This window comes from Bufo gargarizans, chromosome 5 (assembly GCF_014858855.1).
Source record: "Bufo gargarizans isolate SCDJY-AF-19 chromosome 5, ASM1485885v1, whole genome shotgun sequence".
NCBI classification, from domain to species: Eukaryota; Metazoa; Chordata; class Amphibia; order Anura; family Bufonidae; genus Bufo; species Bufo gargarizans.
The window spans coordinates 66,062,396-66,080,326 of NC_058084.1; the positions used below are offsets into that span (position 1 = coordinate 66,062,396).

The 17,931-nt window shown below is 42.5% G+C and overlaps 1 protein-coding gene across 2 annotated transcripts; it reads left to right on the forward strand.

The window, feature by feature from the left end:
* Window positions 1–2,783: 2,783 nt before the first annotated feature.
* MSC (musculin) lies at window positions 2,784–5,488 on the forward strand. 2 transcript variants are annotated; one of them, XM_044294848.1, is made up of 2 exons: window positions 2,784–3,890; window positions 5,110–5,488. In XM_044294848.1, coding segments are annotated over exons 1-2 (513 nt in total). In that variant the 5' UTR covers window positions 2,784–3,378; the 3' UTR covers window positions 5,111–5,488. The 2 variants fall into 2 exon arrangements, with proteins under 2 accessions (XP_044150783.1, XP_044150782.1); XM_044294847.1 differs by having other exon boundaries at window positions 2,784–3,834.
* Window positions 5,489–17,931: the final 12,443 nt, after the last annotated feature.

A 17,931-nucleotide genomic window follows, 5' to 3' on the forward strand; every position in this document is an offset into this window, starting at 1 on the left:
GGGGGGCAGTAGGAAAAAAAGAAATTATAGTAATCTGAAGTCTTCGTCTGAAACACTATGCATGTATTACTGTAGCTAATATTCCAAAATCAGGGTGACCGATTCCCTTTTAAAAAGCTGTCTGGCTGTCTGACCAGTCCCTCACTCTAAGGGGGAGATTTATCATCCCTTGTGCCTAAAAGGTGCTATTAAAAAGTCACAAACTATGCATTTGTGACTTTTTAACAGAAACTTTTTTTTTTTATTGTCTCATCCCTCTGATTTTACACCGCCCTTGCCACTTTCGCTAAGGGGAGTGTGGAAGGGTGGAAAGGGGGTGTGACTAGCTACCCCAACAAATGTATCTTCATTTATGCCATTCTACTGGAGCTTATTGCCAACTGTTTCATTATTGAATTCAATGTGTAACAGCATGCAGTAAGCTGTGAAGCTCCCTCTAGTGGTGACTACAGGCACCCAGTATGTTTATATGTATGTATATATTTGTAGATAGATAGATACTGATATATAAAGGTATACGAGGGGGGGCATTCATCTCAAGACATAAAGCGGTTTTACTAAATATTTTATTTACTTGTCATAGAGCAGGATGTGCTCTGCTCCTTGGGATAACAGGGTTAGGTGAGTATTATAGTTTCTTTTTAGTAACAGTACAGGGGGGCATTATTGGGGCACAACTACTGTATGGGGGCAGAATGGGGAATAAATAATATGGGGGTGCACTATGGGGGCATAAATACTGTGTATGGGCACTATGCGGCATCACAAGGGTCATGACTACTGTGTGGGGGCATTATGAGGCATAAATACTGTGTAAGGGCACTATGGTGACATATTTTTTTTGGGGGGGAACTATAGAGGCATGACTACTGTGTGGGGGCACATGGAGGCATACATACTGTGTAGGGGCACTATGGTGGGGCACCATGTGTCCATGACTACTTTGTAGAGGCACTGTGCGAGCATAAATACTGTGCAGAGGTACTAAGGGGACATAACTACTGTGTGGGGGCACTATGCGAGCATAAAAACTGTGCTGAAGTACTAAGGGGACATACATAACTACTGCGTGGGGGCATATGGAGGCATAAATACTGTGTAGGGGAAATATGGGGGCATAATTACTGTGTAGGGGAACTATGAGGACATGACTAGTGGTGGGGCACCATGTGTCCATGACTACTGTGTAGGGGCACTATGCGAGCATAAATACTGTGCAGAGGTACTAAGGTGACATAACGACTGTGTGGGGGCACTTTGGGGATGCCGCTACTATTGTCCCCCTTTTGCCTTTTTAAAATTTGGGAGGTTTGCTACAGTTCTTCTTACAATACTGTAGACCCACCTTTGCCAACCTGCTGTGCAGCTATTGGAAAACTACATCTCCCATCAGTGGCATAACTAGAAATGACTGGGCCCCACAGAAAATTTTTGAAGGCTCCCCCCCCCACAAAACTTCTTCACAACCTCCTCTTCCTGTGCAACCCCCACTCCACCGACTAGTCAAGATCTCTCTCTCAGACCAGGCTCTGCCCGTTTCCTAGACATATATACTGTATGTCACTGTATATACTGTCACTGTATATCATGTCATTGTATAATACTGTTGAGGGGCCCTGACAATAAAATCTTTTAGTCCTCTTACTGGTTGGGCCCCAAAGCAGCTGCTTCCACTGCTTCCCCTATAGCCACGTCTCTGAGTCCCATCATGCCCAACAGCCTGCAGCCATCAGTTCTGCAACAGCCAAAGTTCCACAGGTTGGTAAACGTAGGTCTACAGCCATGGCTTTAAGCGTCGCTCCGCCAATGCCGCCATCCTCAGCGCTGCCTTGAAATGAATGGGAGGCAGAAAGGACGCCACTGCCGATGGGTTTATGATGAAATTACAGCGTGGAGAGTCCACGCCAAAATTCGGTAGTACAACCCCTTTGTGTGAATGGCCCCTATGAAATGATGCGATGAGTTAAATGAGAGCTGGGCTGAGATTTGTTGCTATGGAATAAGAGGCAGAGCTAGAAGCAGCGCCTGAGCAGTTACATGCATGCTGTATCAAAATCCCATTATTTTATTAGAACCTCCTAGTATTTTAAGTTGGATCATGAAGAATACCTGCATGTGTATCAAATTCTGTTGAAATCCATCAAAGCATAAAGAAGAACAAACATACACGCAACCACTCACTTTTATATACATATAGATTATCCGAATTACTACAGCAGGGTGTCTCGAATTCTGTATCTAATCTATTTATCTATCTTCTATAATTATCTATCTATTCTATATCTATCTATTTATCTATCTATCTATGTTCTATAATTATCAATCTATTCTATGTATATCTATTTATCTATCTTCTATAATCATCTATCTATTTATTTCTATAATTATCTATCTATATCATATATATATATATATATATATATATATATATATATATATATATATATGATATAGATAGATAATTATAGAAATAAATAGATAGATGTAGAATAGATAGATGATTATAGAAGATAGATAAATAGATATAGAATAAATAGATAATTATAGAAGATAGATAATAGATAGATATTTTATATAGATGGATAGATAGATTTTATATATATATATATATATATATATATATATATATATATAAAATATCTATCTATCTATTATCTATCTTCTATAATTATCTATTTATTCTATATCTATTTATCTATCTTCTATAATCATCTATCTATTCTACATCTATCTTCTCTATCTATCTATCTATCTATCTATTGCAGTACAATTAAAGAAAGAGGATCTTCTACATCTCTCATATCTCTGTAGTCAGGTATCCATATGGATGTGGCTATTTTCATCTTCCATATCATTCTTTCACTGGTCTGTGTATGAACTGCCTTCATGTTTTGTTTGTTTTTTAACAACCTTAATAGAATAACATTAAAGCAATATTATTTCTTTGTATGTATTTATTCTGTTGTTGTTTCCTTTCACTCTCTATGCAGTGTAAAACATAAGCTGCCGGAGCTGACAGCATTGAACACTTCTAGAGTCCTGCACTCTTATAATCTCTAGGATCTGGTAAAGTACTGAACACAAGAAAGAATGAGACACCTGCAGATTAAAAGAGTGCTAATGTGCTTTACTATGTAACACATACCAGTGTTCAGCTGCAGATGTAAGGGTTAATAAAGTAAGCCCACCACCTCCTTATGTCATTGCCACCCCCTACTGACCCACTCCCACACTCCCCTGCTATATAGATGCACTGCTGAATGTCTCATCCAGGAATAAGTAAAAAGCAAGTAGCCCTCACTCCAGAACTATGAGTAGGTGACCATATTACTAGTAATTGTGGTCATCTGGTTGATCACAGGGAGTACAGTCCAAGACATGTCCACAGGATCTGTGAGTGACACTGAGGATCTGCTGGAGTTCAGAGTGCTGGAGCTTCAGTATCCAAAATCTAAAGGAGGAGCAGGGCGCAGCGAGCTGCTGCTGGACCACTCCACTGACAACTCAGAAGAAGATGGCATTGCTGAGACCTCCACTGGCAAGAAGAAGAGGGACTGCAGGAGCCAACAGAGCCCAGACAAGAAGCAAGCCCCCAGGTCATCCAAGGAATGCAAGCAATCCCAAAGAAATGCAGCCAATGCCAGGGAGAGAGCCCGCATGAGAGTGCTGAGTAAAGCCTTCTCCAGGCTGAAGACCAGCCTGCCATGGGTGCCCCCAGACACCAAGCTCTCCAAGCTGGACACCCTGAGACTGGCCTCCAGCTACATTGCCCATCTCAGGCAGCTGCTGCAGGACGACAGATATGACAATAGCTATGTGCATCCTGTCAACCTGGTAAGAATGAAGCTCCCATACAGCCAGCACCAGTCGGCTTCAAGGGCTGCATCATGGTAATGGACAATGCTGAGTGTTACTGTGCATGATGATACCTGATACACATCCATCTTACTACTGTGACCCTACTGGGTGCCCTTCCAGCCTAGATCCCTCATAAAAGTTAATGGAATTATGTTTTGTGTGTGTGTATGTGTATATATATATATATATATATATATATATGTCACCCAATCTTTGGGGACACAGAATTCAACAGAGATTTGTAGTTTATAGGGCTTTGCATGGAACTGTACTGAATTGTATGAACTAAATATCATTGCATTGGGTCACATCTGTTATTTTAAGCATAATTCAGCTGACAGCATTTCATAATGTATTTTGTGCAAATCATGTGTGTGACAGGAATAGGCATCTGAAATGTACTCTGTTGGGCTGGATATACATGTACTTGTTGTTGTATGTACTTTGAGCACTAGTCCAGCATCCACAGCTCTATTATAGAAATGCTGCATGCTACATTGTTCTGTCCTGCCATAGCAAGTAGAGCCAGATACAAAACTGTCCCCAAATTGTAGGAGCCCCCTTTTCACTGTGGACATATGTGATGGGGGCCTAATATCTGTCAATGTATCTAGATATCATTATGAATAATAGAATGAAATCTATCTAACCATTAGGTATTCTTTTTATTTTCACATTGTAAAGAAAACATGTAAAAAATTATATATATATATATTGTAATGAATTAATAAAAATAATGTAATAATGAATTAATAAAATAATGATAGAATTACCGTAAATTATATATATACAGGTGAAACTCAAAAAATTAGAATATCATGGAAAAGTCCATTCATTTCAGTAATGCAAATTAAAAAGAATTGCAGTTAATGCAGCTTAAAATTTGAATTATGTGAAAAGGTTCAATATTCTAGGCTCAAAGTGTCACACTCTAGTGAGCAAAGGGGACCTCAAAATTGAGACTTTGGGGTTTCATAAGCTGTAAGCCATAATCATCCAAATTATAACAAGTAAAGGCTTGAAATATCTCGCTTTGCATGTAATGAGTCTCTCACATATATTAGTTTCACCTTTTAAGTTGCATTACTGAAATAAATGAACTTTGCACGATATTCTAATTTTTCGAGTTTCACTTGTGTGTGTGTATATATATATATATATGTTTATAACATATATGAATTCTATGTTTGTAATAATTTGTCATATACATTAATGCTTCCAATTGTTATAACATCGGATTCTCCTTTACAGACATGGCCATTTGTGGTCTCAGGAAGACTGGAATGTGATCCTAAAGAAGTTAATGTATCCACAAGGTTTTGTGGGGCCACAGCATAAGCGTCTCTGTGCTGCATCCTCTTATAGGAACCTGACCAAGAATACTGAGGACTAATGACGAGGACTGTATACTTTATGTGACCATCATTTCCAGGGTTCTAAAAACAAGTGTACTTAGGTTTTTGCCATTTCAGTGGACATATGTTTCCATCTATGAATGCACTCTAAATATGATATGAAGAAAAGCCAATATATGGTATATTGTGGTGTATGAAGCAGCAATGCTCTACGCGTCTGTTCAAAGCAGTGTTATAAAACAGATAATAAATGTATAATATATTTTTCTACATGCTGTGTGAATATATATTACTGGTGTTACTGGGAATAGCTTCTTTCTTTTATGTGATTGATAAATGGAGACTTTTTTGTAATATTTTATAACTTCACAAGGGTTAATACTAATAAAGAGGAAAAGAGCAGTGCAGAGTGAGGAAATCAAGACATATGTGTATGGATGTAGCAGAGCTCAAGTGTCATTTAGGGTTCATGCACTGAAACGTATTTTCTTTCTGTGTCCGTAATTTTTATTTTTTTTGCGAACCGTATGTGGAACCATTCATTTTAATGGGTCCACAAAAAAATTGAAGTTACTCCATGTGTAATCCATTTCCGTGTGTCCGTCTTTCCGTTCCACTAAAAAATAGAACATATCCTATTATTGTCCGCATAATGGACAAGGATAGGACCGATCTACTAGGGGCCAGCTCTTCCGTTCCGCAAAATAAGGAATGCGCACGGACATCATCCATATTTTTTGAGGATCCGTTTTTGGATGACCGAAAAATATGGTCTTTTGCATTAGCCCTTGATCCTATTATTTTTTTATCATTTATGTGCTAATTTTGGGTGTGTTTCTGTGGGCCAAGTATTTTTTATTAACATTCTTTGGGAAAGACTTTTATTAAATTTTTTGGTTGGAGGGGAGGAAGTGATGTGAAAAAATTATTGGTATTTCAATCACAATAATTTCTGCAACAAAATCTGCAGTGTGTTAGTGCACCCTTATAGTATAGGTTGTTATGCTTCTGCCAAGACTAATTATGTGTTATTTTCATCAATATAATGTTTAACGTAATTAAGTATAAGGGAGGGGGGGGGGGGTCTTATTTCTGTGATTTCTTACTTTGGACTTTTTTTTTTACATTTTCACATTTTTTTTCACTTTTTTTAACCCAGTTACTGGACTTCACCATGTGGCAAGTAAATGGGTCCAGATCCGTGATGCGGTGTGCACACGGGCTGGTGCTTGTGTATTGCGGACCCACCGCATGCGGGCTGCAATACAGCCACGGACACACAACGGCTGTGTGCATGAGGCCTAACCATGGTGTGTAGTGCTGGGACAAGCACTATAGGCACCCCAAGCAAAGGTATCAAACTGTGCCCCATCCCTCAAATTTAACATCCTAGCAGAATGATTTGCTCATGTTACACTGACGACACCCAAATCATCTTACAAGCCAAAAGCATTAGACAAGTGGGAAATATTGTGGAAGTCCTAGCATATACATTGCACATATAAACATATGCTACAAACCTACACTGTACACCTGGGTATAATCCATATACAGTCCACAAAACTACATAAAATCATATGCACACTGTGCACACTTGCATGCTCTTTAGGGCTCATGCACACAAACGTGCTGTGTCTTGCGGTCCGCAAATTGCAGAAATGCCTATTCTTGTCTGCAAAACAGACAAGAATAGGATGTGATCTATAATTTTTGCGGGGCCCAGGAACAGAGCAACGGATGCGGACAACATATTGAAGTGCTGTCCACATTTTTTGCGGCCCCATTGAAGTGAACCAAAACACGTTCATGTGAAAGCGCCCTTAGACATACACTCTGCACAACATCCAGTCTTACATTCTGCACACTTGTACAAAGTTCATACACATGCTGCACATGTGCATACACTTCACTCACACACTCTGCGTCCTGCATATAGTTCACACACACACACTGCACACTCACATGCACACCAGTCACACATTCTGCGTCCTGCATATAGTTCACACACACACTCTGCACACTCACATACACATCAGTCACACATTATGCGTCCTGCATATAGTACATACACACATACTCTGCACACTCACATACACATCAGTCACACATTATGCGTCCTGCATATAGTACATACACACATACTCTGCACACTCACATACACACCAGTGACACACTCTGCGTCCCGCATATAGTTCATACACACATACTCTGCACACTCACATACACACCAGTCACACACTCTGCGTCCCGCATATAGTTCATACACACATACTCTGCACACTCACATACACACCAGTGACACACTCAGCATCCTGCATATAGTTCATACACACACACACACACACACTCTGCATACACTATAATCACACACTTACACCCACCGCAGTCACATCCTCTACACGTATGAACACCTGTGCAAAATCCAGAAACATGTTGCACACAGTCCAGACAAACCAGACACACCTGTGCACATTTTAGGGGCACACACTGCAGACCTGTACATAGTCCAGACTTTACTCTGAGAATTATTCTTAACACTCACTGTGCCCAGTTGTATATATTCCAGTCACACTGTCTAGGTCTCTTGATGCAGTTTTGGAAGCCACAGTCAAGATTGAATCATAAAATGAGACAAAGTATAAAGGACAGATATGACTTCTTCTTTTTTTTCTTTTTCTTTAAACTTACTCTTGGTTTTGGCTTCGAAATGAAGAGTGATTCCATGCTCTTAAAGGGGTATTGCCATCTGAGACAATGGGGGCATATTACTAGGATATGCCCTCATAGTCTTATAGGTGCGGGTCCCACCTCATGGGACCCTTACTGGCGTAGGGTGCACTGCACATTCGCAGCCGCCCTCCATTTCTATGGTGCACTCAGCTATTTATTATATAAATGAATGGGAGCGGTGGCCGTGCAACCGTAGTGTGCTCCCATGCCTCTATGTGGAAACCCAGGATGCTCCAGCCACCACTTTCCCCACTCCGTTCTCGATATAGGTGTGCTTCCCAGCGTTGGGACCTATACCTATCAGACAATGGGGACATATCCTAGCGACATGCCCCCATTGCCTCAGATGGGAATACCCCTGTAAGTCTTCAGACACACAATTGTGTCATCTGCACACACACACACACACACACACACACACACACACGCTACAGGTTCCTGCTCACACTCATCATGCATGCACCTGCTGCACATAGCACATACAATAAGTTTATGATTTAGACATATACACACATGTACACGGACGTGTGCGATCCATGGCAGTATTGCGGACCGCATTTGCAGATCTGCAATACACATGTGCCGTTCCGTGGGCATTCCGCATCACGGATGAGGACCCATTCACTTGAATAGTTCTGCAAATCCGGAGATGCCGAATGGTGCAGAACAGAAGCACAGAAGGGTATCCTACAGGTGCCCCACAGTTGCTGTTCGTGCAATGCGGCCCGCCCACGGCCACGGGGCACACACGTTCATGTGCAAGAGGCCTAACCCTTAGGATACGACCACACGGCACAGTAGTTGGGTGTTCTCGGCAAGGGCATGCTGCGGTTGAGTACCACATGCCTAATTAGGACACAGAGACCTCTTATTTAACTGATGAAGACCACACTGCATAGCCGGTCTGCATTGTTATTGGCTGTGCGGTATTGAAGGTGCCACGAGGCCATTAACGAGGGAAATCAGCTATACAATACAGCCTTCATTAGTTAAATAAGAGGCAGCTGCGGCCTAATTGCAGTACTTGACCACATCACAGTCACACTGTGAATGCCCCACAACTGCGTCGTGTGGTCGTACCCTTACCCTGCCATGGTCTGTAAAGGGCAATGAGGAGGAGCAGGTCAGGGTTATACATAATTAGCTGTGTGGTATGGAGATGGGGGGTACAGGTATCCTGATGGCAGCAGAGACTTTTGGTCTGGTGATTTTGAAGCTGCTGATCTACAACTTCTCCTGTATGCACACTAAGGTTGTATTTAGGCATTACAGTCAACAAGGTATGAAACCACAGTCAAGCAGCATCTGGAAAACCACATGTAGTTTACCACAGTATTACTATTTGGTAATGTACTACATGTTTTTTACAGGTGAAACACATGTATTTTATTTGTGGCTGCACCAATGCGGAACTAATGCCCTGAAATACGTTTGGGGTCGTAACCGAGACCAGAAGCTAAGGTGCGAATATGCGTGACAAGTTGTGAAGAATTGAGAGGGCGGTTATTAAAGGGAAGCAACGGGGAGTCAGGAGAGGAGTCGTGTAATACTGACAACAAATGCTTTAGAACCTTTACGGGGCACCATTCATTTAAAGACTGAAAATACTTAACCTTAGTTGGAGGCCCTACCTGAGAGGTTTGGTGGAGACAAGGTTAGAGTGAAATGATCGCTATGCCAAACTAATTGGCCTAAAGCCAAACCACTAACTCTGGGTGAAGTGCTAGTGAACTCCCCGGGTCTCAAGAAACCATAAAATTCGAGGAACATGGCTGCTTTAATCACTGCACTTATATGGGGCCCAAAAGTATTGCCATCTAGTGACTTGGCAAGTTTTCTGAATAGCTCTCCAGAGACCGGTTGCCTGGCCGGACCTGGACTCGTAGAACTTTTCTGCATGCCCCTTAATGTGGCTTTAACCGCTTGCGATGCAAAAAACAACCCACAGTCCGCATTCTCTAAGTGATGTGATGATGCTGAACCCCTGCCAGGTAAAGCTTGATCGTGTTGGAAGACAGGTGAAGCTCCTCCTGACAGTACGCCAAGAAAGCCATAATATATGTGGTTAAATTGACGTTGCCTCTAGGATGGAGCCTTGCAATTTGTTTAAAAATATTCCAACCAGTTTTGTAATTATGAGCAGTATTATCTAACAACAATTTGAAGATGAGAGACTTGGCTGCCAAGAAATGTTTCCTTAGTCCATCATCAACTCCCTGGCTGTTGGAGGGGAAAAAAGTGGGGAAATTAAAACATGACAACGCGTCCGCTGCTATGTTTTGAACTCCCTGAATGTGCCAACAAGTGAAGTGGAAATTAAAATGAAGGGCCACCCATACCAACTTGCGAACGAATGGCATAATTTGCGGAGATTTGGACCTGCCTTTGGAGATGATGTCAATGACTACCTGATTGTCTGTGATGAAGGCCATGGAAGAGTTTTCCCACAACCTACCCCAAACTAATGCGGCAGCGACTATGGGATAGATTTCGAACCACGAGGAGGATTTTAAGGACTCTCTTAATGAAGAGAGTTCAGGAGGCCAATGACGGGCAAACCAATGTCTGCCGAAAATTGCCGCGAACCCACCGGAAGCGGCAGCATCGGGAAAAAACGTGGATGAGGCCGGATTTCATCGTGGCACGAATAAGGAAACTCCATTACAAGCAGACAAGAAGAAATCCCACATGACCAGGTCAGCGGCCGCCTCATTGTCTAAGTGGATCAAGGAATCCTGATCCTGAGCTGAGGGAAAGAGTTGCAATAATCTAGAAATGAAAGCCCTGCCCTGAGGCATGACCTTGGTGGCAAAATGTAACATCCCTAACAACGATTGCAGCTCTAACTTAGTTAACGTTCTGGAAGTTACTGACTTTGCGATGGTTTCTTTTATCTTACACAACTTATCTACTGGTAACCTAGCTTGCATTTTTTGGGTATCCACCACGATGCCTAGAAAAGTTACCACAGAGGAAGGGCCTTCTACCTTTGAAGGAGCAACGGGAACATTTAATGCTGAAAAGATCTGTAACAGACTGCCCAGCTTGTGGGGATAATGACCTGGTGGCTGAATTAATAAGAAATCGTCTAGGTAGTGGATGACCATGGGGCAATCAGCATGATTCACCAGGATCCAATGGAGAGCCTTAGCGAGTTGGTCGAAAAGCCACGGGCTGCTTTTGGACCCAAAGGTTAAACGATTAACAAAGTAATACAGACCAGACCATTTGATCCCGTAAAACTTCCACAATTGTGGGTGAATTGGAAGCAACTTGAAGGCATCCGCAATATCGGCCTTAGCCAACCATGACCCCCTACCTATCTGAATGATGAGCTGGATGGCCTCGTCAATAGATGAATACTGCATCGGAAATTCTTCGGGTGGAATGAGGGAATTAATGCTCGGAATGGCGGAGGCATGAGGCGCAGAAAGGTCGTAAATTAAAATTTTTTTATTTGTAGATTTTTTACTTACGAGCCCGATGGAGCTGACACGCCAAAAATCAAAAGGGCGTGTAGTGAAAGGCCTTAGCAAGAAGCCCTTTTGTATTTCAGACTGGATTAATAAGTCAACCAAACCCGGGTCATGGAGAGCGGAAAGGAGGTTGGGACCTTCCCAAGTTGTCTGAGGTAGGGCTATCAATCCAGTGTGAAAACCTTCCCTAAACCCCGAAATCAGGAACTGGACAAAATAAACGTCATGGTGTGCTGATAGGGGAGAGGCTAAGAAATCCACATTAACCCCGTCTAGTCAGGAGTTTCCGGAGGACCTTTGCGGACAAGCAGACTGAGGATGAGCCCTAAAACAAACGGAGCAGACGTGCAGAGCCCTACACTTATTATAGTTACACAGGGAAAGATTGCAATTATTACAAACCTGAGTTTTTCCTAAAAAAAACGATGGGTCTGCCTAGTTTGTCAACTGTTGGAAAAGTTTTAGGCGGCGCCGGAGGGGCCGAGAGGAACCTACTCTGTGAGGTAGAAACCATGTTAGGACACCACTCGGAAGAATGGAGAATGGATTGAAAGGTGGCGCATGCAGGGGCCTTGATCCCTGCTAAATGCCTGCAAAACAACTCCACATCCGTGACAGTCCAGTTAGTAACGTGCTGAAACTGGGCTAAAGCTGCGGCAGCTTTAGCGGAGAAGGACCGATGATACTCGTAAAACGTGTGGCCACCATATTTATAGCCCAGATCTGTCACTCTGTATAAGTAAATATCCAACTCCTGTCGTCTACTGGGCTGTGAAGAACAAATAATATCCCTGAAAAGGCTAAACGATAACACAAATTCGGTAATGGAGAGCTTTTTGTTAAGCCGAGAGTCTCTAGATTTGAGGACAATGGAGACATCACCGCAGGCGATAGTCTTATTATCAAACGAGTCATGAGTGGCAATAAGAATGGATGCTAGGTTGGCATCTTTACCTGCCAAAATGTCTTTCCTAATATTCTCGGGAACAAAATGCGACGGGGCAATGTCTGGAGTGCAGGAGACCCTACCTAGAGAGGGAGAGCGAGGTGCGTAAGGGCCTGGACGGGGAGAGGTTGGACTGCCCGGGACCGAACTCCTAGCGTCTACTGCGAGAAGCCTGTTTTGTAAATCAGAAACCGAGCTGGACATATTACTGACGGCTGAATGTAACTGCGCGATAGACAGTTGGATAGATTACATTGTGGCTTGTTCGACTGAGGAAGCAGATGAGTCTGAGACCAACAACCTGTACAGTTCAGCCTGCCTGGCGAATGCGGGATGCCAAATCCCCCTATTATTCAATTCAGCTATCAGCCTGGGGATCGTCCAGCTCCGGAAGGAGAAGGTGCTGGCTTGATCTGCGCCTGCAGATCCAGCGATCGACAGGACATCTTCGATATCCGAAGCATGAGACGTTGTTCACTGTGAAACTAAGCGGAGAGAGATTTTTATTTTAATTTTTTTTATTGACCGACGTAAAGAACCTTGCGCGCCCAAGTAAAACCTGTGGAAAGCTGAAAGAGACAGATACAAATAACGTGAGACGTACGCCGACAGTGTGTGCGGAAAGAGGAAGCTGAGTAGTGACGGGGAAGACGGATTAGCCTCCCGGTGAGGACGACTGTGAAACCTTCCCTCTCCCCCCCCAAATTTTTTTTTTTTTTTACCTGAGCCACAGCACTTGGAACCTGGGAAAACAATATAGCTGCAAGGAGAGAACGTGTACCTAAAGGACCACCATATGAGAAATTAACTGAACGTAAGTGTACACAAAAATAGCAACACACATTTTATTTATTTTTTACCTGACCGAATGACCCAACTCAACGTGGAACCTGCACAGACAGTGAATCAGGTGACGGAAAAACAAAGAGAAGTTACACCGATGAGTGCCTAAAGAATGTGACAGGATTAACTGGGAGACTGCCCTTAAAAAGGAGAGACGGAAAGATGGATCCGGATGAAAGCATAAATAGGAAGACTGATATGAGTCTGGCTACAGAGCCAGACCAGAAATGACCTTTAAACCACATAAACCTGGCTATAAAAATAAAACAATGCAAGCATGATGAACGTGACCAGGCTACGTAGCCTGAATGACGTTACAGGTCAATAAAATTAGAAAACAAAAAACGGGAACCTGCAGGAACGTGAAGGCAAATACGCTTATGAACCAACGTGACCAGAAAAAACGTGCACCGAGAAGGCAGACAATTAAGACAACGCAGCCTGAAGAACGTGACAGGCAATACAATTAAACAACGTGAGCCCGCGAACACATGACAGGCAATACATTAAAACCATCGTGACCTGGAGGCCATGGTGACAATTAAGACAACGTGGCCTGAAGAACGTGACAGGCAATAAAATTATATAACATAACCCTGCAAATACGTGACTGGAAATAAAATAAAAAAGGTTGTGCCCTGGAGAACGTAACCAGGCCATGGGGGCAATTGAGACAATGTATCCAGATGAACATGAGGAAAAGGCCAACATTACCAGGAAGCTAAGCTACTTTACACTACGTAAGCCTGAGAACGTAACAGGCAACAATTAATTTAACGTGCCCCTGAAGAATGTGCTGGGGAAAGGAATACTTTCGCAGTGTAACTGAAACGTAACCCAGGGTTGTTGTTTTTTTTCCATAAATATATATATGCATTTTTATTTAAATACATATATTTCTTTTTTATTCACTGAACATAGGGTACAATGCACGATTTAACTAACCAAGGGGAAGAATAAAACACTTTTAATGGAGGCAGGGCCATAACCACGTGATATGCACTACTAAACTACTATACATGCTATCGAGGCCAGACTAACTAAGTTATGAATGAATCGTCGAAGATCCCACGAGATCTTGCGATGCCTAGGAGTGCAGCTACGCAGATAGACTCCGCCGGCGTCCGAGTTCCCCCGGGACTAGCATGATGTGGCCGAGATTGCCATGCCACCGAGGGGAACCAGGTAAACAAAATAACACAGTATTTACCAACGAGGGGAGCGGGAGCGGATTGCCGTGGAGCAGACCCTGCTTACCCTTAGGCGCGATACGGGAGAGCATACGAATGGAGCCGTGACGGAGATGTCGCATGCACTTGAACGTTCGCGCCCTGAGTGTAGCATTTTGGGGGATATAAATAGGCCCTATGCCCCTCCCACAAATACAGGCTGAGTGCTCAGCCTTCCCTATATGTTTCACTGTAAAAACTGTTTCTAAACACACCAAAATCGGAATGTTTGCATACTTTAACTTATTCCTTCTCCTGGCCTTGATGGTGTGACCCTAGCCTAAGGTCTCTTTCAAATGTCAGTGACTGTGATGACATCTGAGAGAAGATGGTCAGTGGTTCATCCATGAAGCTGTGTTCGTTTTTTGCCCTCCTTGTGTCATCCATATTCCACTCACTCTGTCAGGCTGAAAATTAGCTTTCAGAGCATCTCCTACCATGGATGGCATCCATATTGTGTTCGTGGTTTTCACAAAGCTGTACACTATAATGTGCTTGAGGTATCTGTAATATCTGACAAAATAGGGTATACTTCTATGTTGTCATCATTGACCCATCGTGAAAAAACACTGATGTGTGAGCACGCATATTAAAGTCAAAGGATGTTTGAGCGGTCCGTGGAGTCCACAAAAAGCACACATCCACGTTTCATTCACGTGTGAAAGAGGCCTGAGGTAGGTGATATCATCTGTGGCCTCCATTTTTTGAAGATCCTAACCATTCCTAACTGAATGCTAAATATGTCCAAATTCTGCAACTACCTAATGATATTGATTTTTGCATTGAATTTTTCATGGGGAAAAACATAAAATCTAAACACTTTTGGATACGTCTAGAGGAAGATTCCAAATAAAGAGGTTGATTGTTAGAACCCTGTGATGTAATGGTAGATTCTGGTGGATGTTGTGTTAGCGATAACTCTGCTTGCTTCAGCATATTTACACTACAGTCTTTATGTAGTTTCAGAAGATAAGATACTGGAATGCGTCTTCACAATTAAGCAGGTTTTTCCTCTTCCTACTCTTAAAGATTAGCAGTTTCCACTTCTCTCTATATACACTGAACACAAATATAAACGCAACACTTTCGGTTTTGCTCCCGTTTTGCATGAGCTGAACTCTAAGATCTGAAACATTTTCTACATACACAAAAGACCCATTACTCTCAAATATTGTTCACAAATCTGTCTAAATCTGTGTTAGTGAGCACTTCTCTTTTGCCGAGATAATCAATCCCACCTCACAGGTATTTCATATCAAGGTGCTGATTAGACAGCTTGAATATTGCACAGGTGTGCCTTAGACTGCCCACAATAAAAGATCACTCTGAAATGTGCAGTTTGATCACACAGCACAATGCCACGGATGTTGAGGGAGCGTGCAATTGGCATGCTGACTGCAGGAATGTCTACCAGAGCTGTTGCCCGTGCAATGAATGTTCATTTCTCTACCTTAAGCCTTCTCCAAAGGGGTTTCAGAGAATTTGGCAGTATATCCAACTGGCCTCAGAACCTCAGACATGTTATTACATGTTATTAGTATGTTATTACTAAACCAGTAAGGACTGCAGTTTTTATTAACAGGCTCAAGATTTAAAATTAAACTTATAATATACACGACAGTAATAGCTATGCTTAAATATTCACACATTTGTATGATCTAATTTCAGAAAACGTAAACCTTGAGATTCTTTATTATCAATCTAGCAAGGACCGTAGTCTTTATTAACAAGCTCAGGATCTGAAAATTAAATCACAATATACACTGCATTAATAATCATGCATAGTATATAAAATACAAAATAAATAGTCACTGTATTGTGTTGTCATATTACAGAAGTAGTGAGTCTTGAGATACTCTTTATTAACCAACTAGTAAGGACCGAAGTCTTTATTAATAAACTTAAGATTTTGCGAATAAGATCCTAAAACAACCCATACTTCCTAAGGGAGCCTTCCTAAGGGAGTCCACTACAGCCTGTACTTTAGGTAGGTGATTTTCCCAGTCGGTGGTGTGGATAACGATATCGTCCAGGTACGCCGAAGTGTACCGACGATGTGGACGGAGTACAATGTTCATTAGCCTTTGAAACGTGGCGGGAGCACCATGTAGACCAAAGGGTAATACCTTGTACTGATACAGCCCCTCTGGCGTGATGAAAGCCATTTTTTCCTTGGCAGCTTCTGTCAAGGGTACCTGCCAGTACCCTTTGGTGAGGTCCAACACAGAAAAATATTGGACTTGGCCCAACTTCTCATAAAGCTCATCCAATCAGGGCATGGGATATGCATGGGATATGCGTCAAACTTGGACACCTCATTCTGTTTGCGGAAGTCGTTACAGAACCGCAATGTCCCGTTTGGCTTGGGTATTAAGACTGGCCCATTTACTTTTTGACTCCTCTATGACACCTAGCTGGAGCATTAGCTGTACTTCCTCCGCGATGGCTTGTCGCCGAGCCTCGGGTACCCGGTATGGTTTTAACCGGACTTTTGCCTGAGGCTCAGTGATAATGTCATGTCAGACTATGCAAGTGTGTCCAGGGAGGTCCAAGAACACATCCGTGTTCCGACTAATGAACTCCCTGTTTAGAGGAGAGGCTGTCAGCAATTTTCACTGTGGCAGCCGCTTTCCTTGCTTCAGACAGAGGGGCCGAAACTGCCTCCCCTAGGAACCCTGGTCGTGGGCTGTCTTCCATATAGGTTTCCCTATCTTTCCAGGGTTGAAGCAGATTCACATGGTATGCCTGCTCCGGCTTTCGCCCTTGCTGGTGTACCTTGTAATCTATCTCTCCAATTTTTTCAAGCCCCTGCCACCTAGCTAGGAACTTATTGTCTACAGTTGGTACCAGAACCAATACCTGATCACCCGAGTTAAAGGTCCGGACCCGAACCTGCACTTCTGTGCGGTGTGGGTTGTTGTTCCCACACCTCTTTGGCCACGTCCAACAGACCGCGAGGGTGTCTGCCGTATAGCAGTTCGAAGGGTGGCATTTGTGTGTGTGCATATATATATATATATCTATATATATATAAAAATTGCAAAAAAAGGGCAGCACTCCAGAAAGTAAAAATGCAAAAAATGCTTTATTTACCCATATGGGACATGCAACGTTTCGGCTCTATGCAGGAGCCTTTCTCATGCGTGTACAGACAAAATACTGAGTTTATATATCATTATACTGAGTCATATCAATTCACGAAACAGGTGTAATCAATTCATAATATATAAAACAATTTAACAAAAAGTGCAATACAAATACAGACATTACAATGTAACACCAATAATCACTCATGCATGATCATACAATAAATATCCAAGTGACAAACTGTGTACATAATACATGCCGCACGAGCTATGGTAGCCATTCACGCTCTGTCTCCTCCTTCACCCTCCGTCTGCATTACCACGTAGTAAGCACTTAGCACTTTATTATTAAACACAGCTGGCACTGTTAATGTTATGATTGATAATTCTGAATTTGTGTAAGAATTT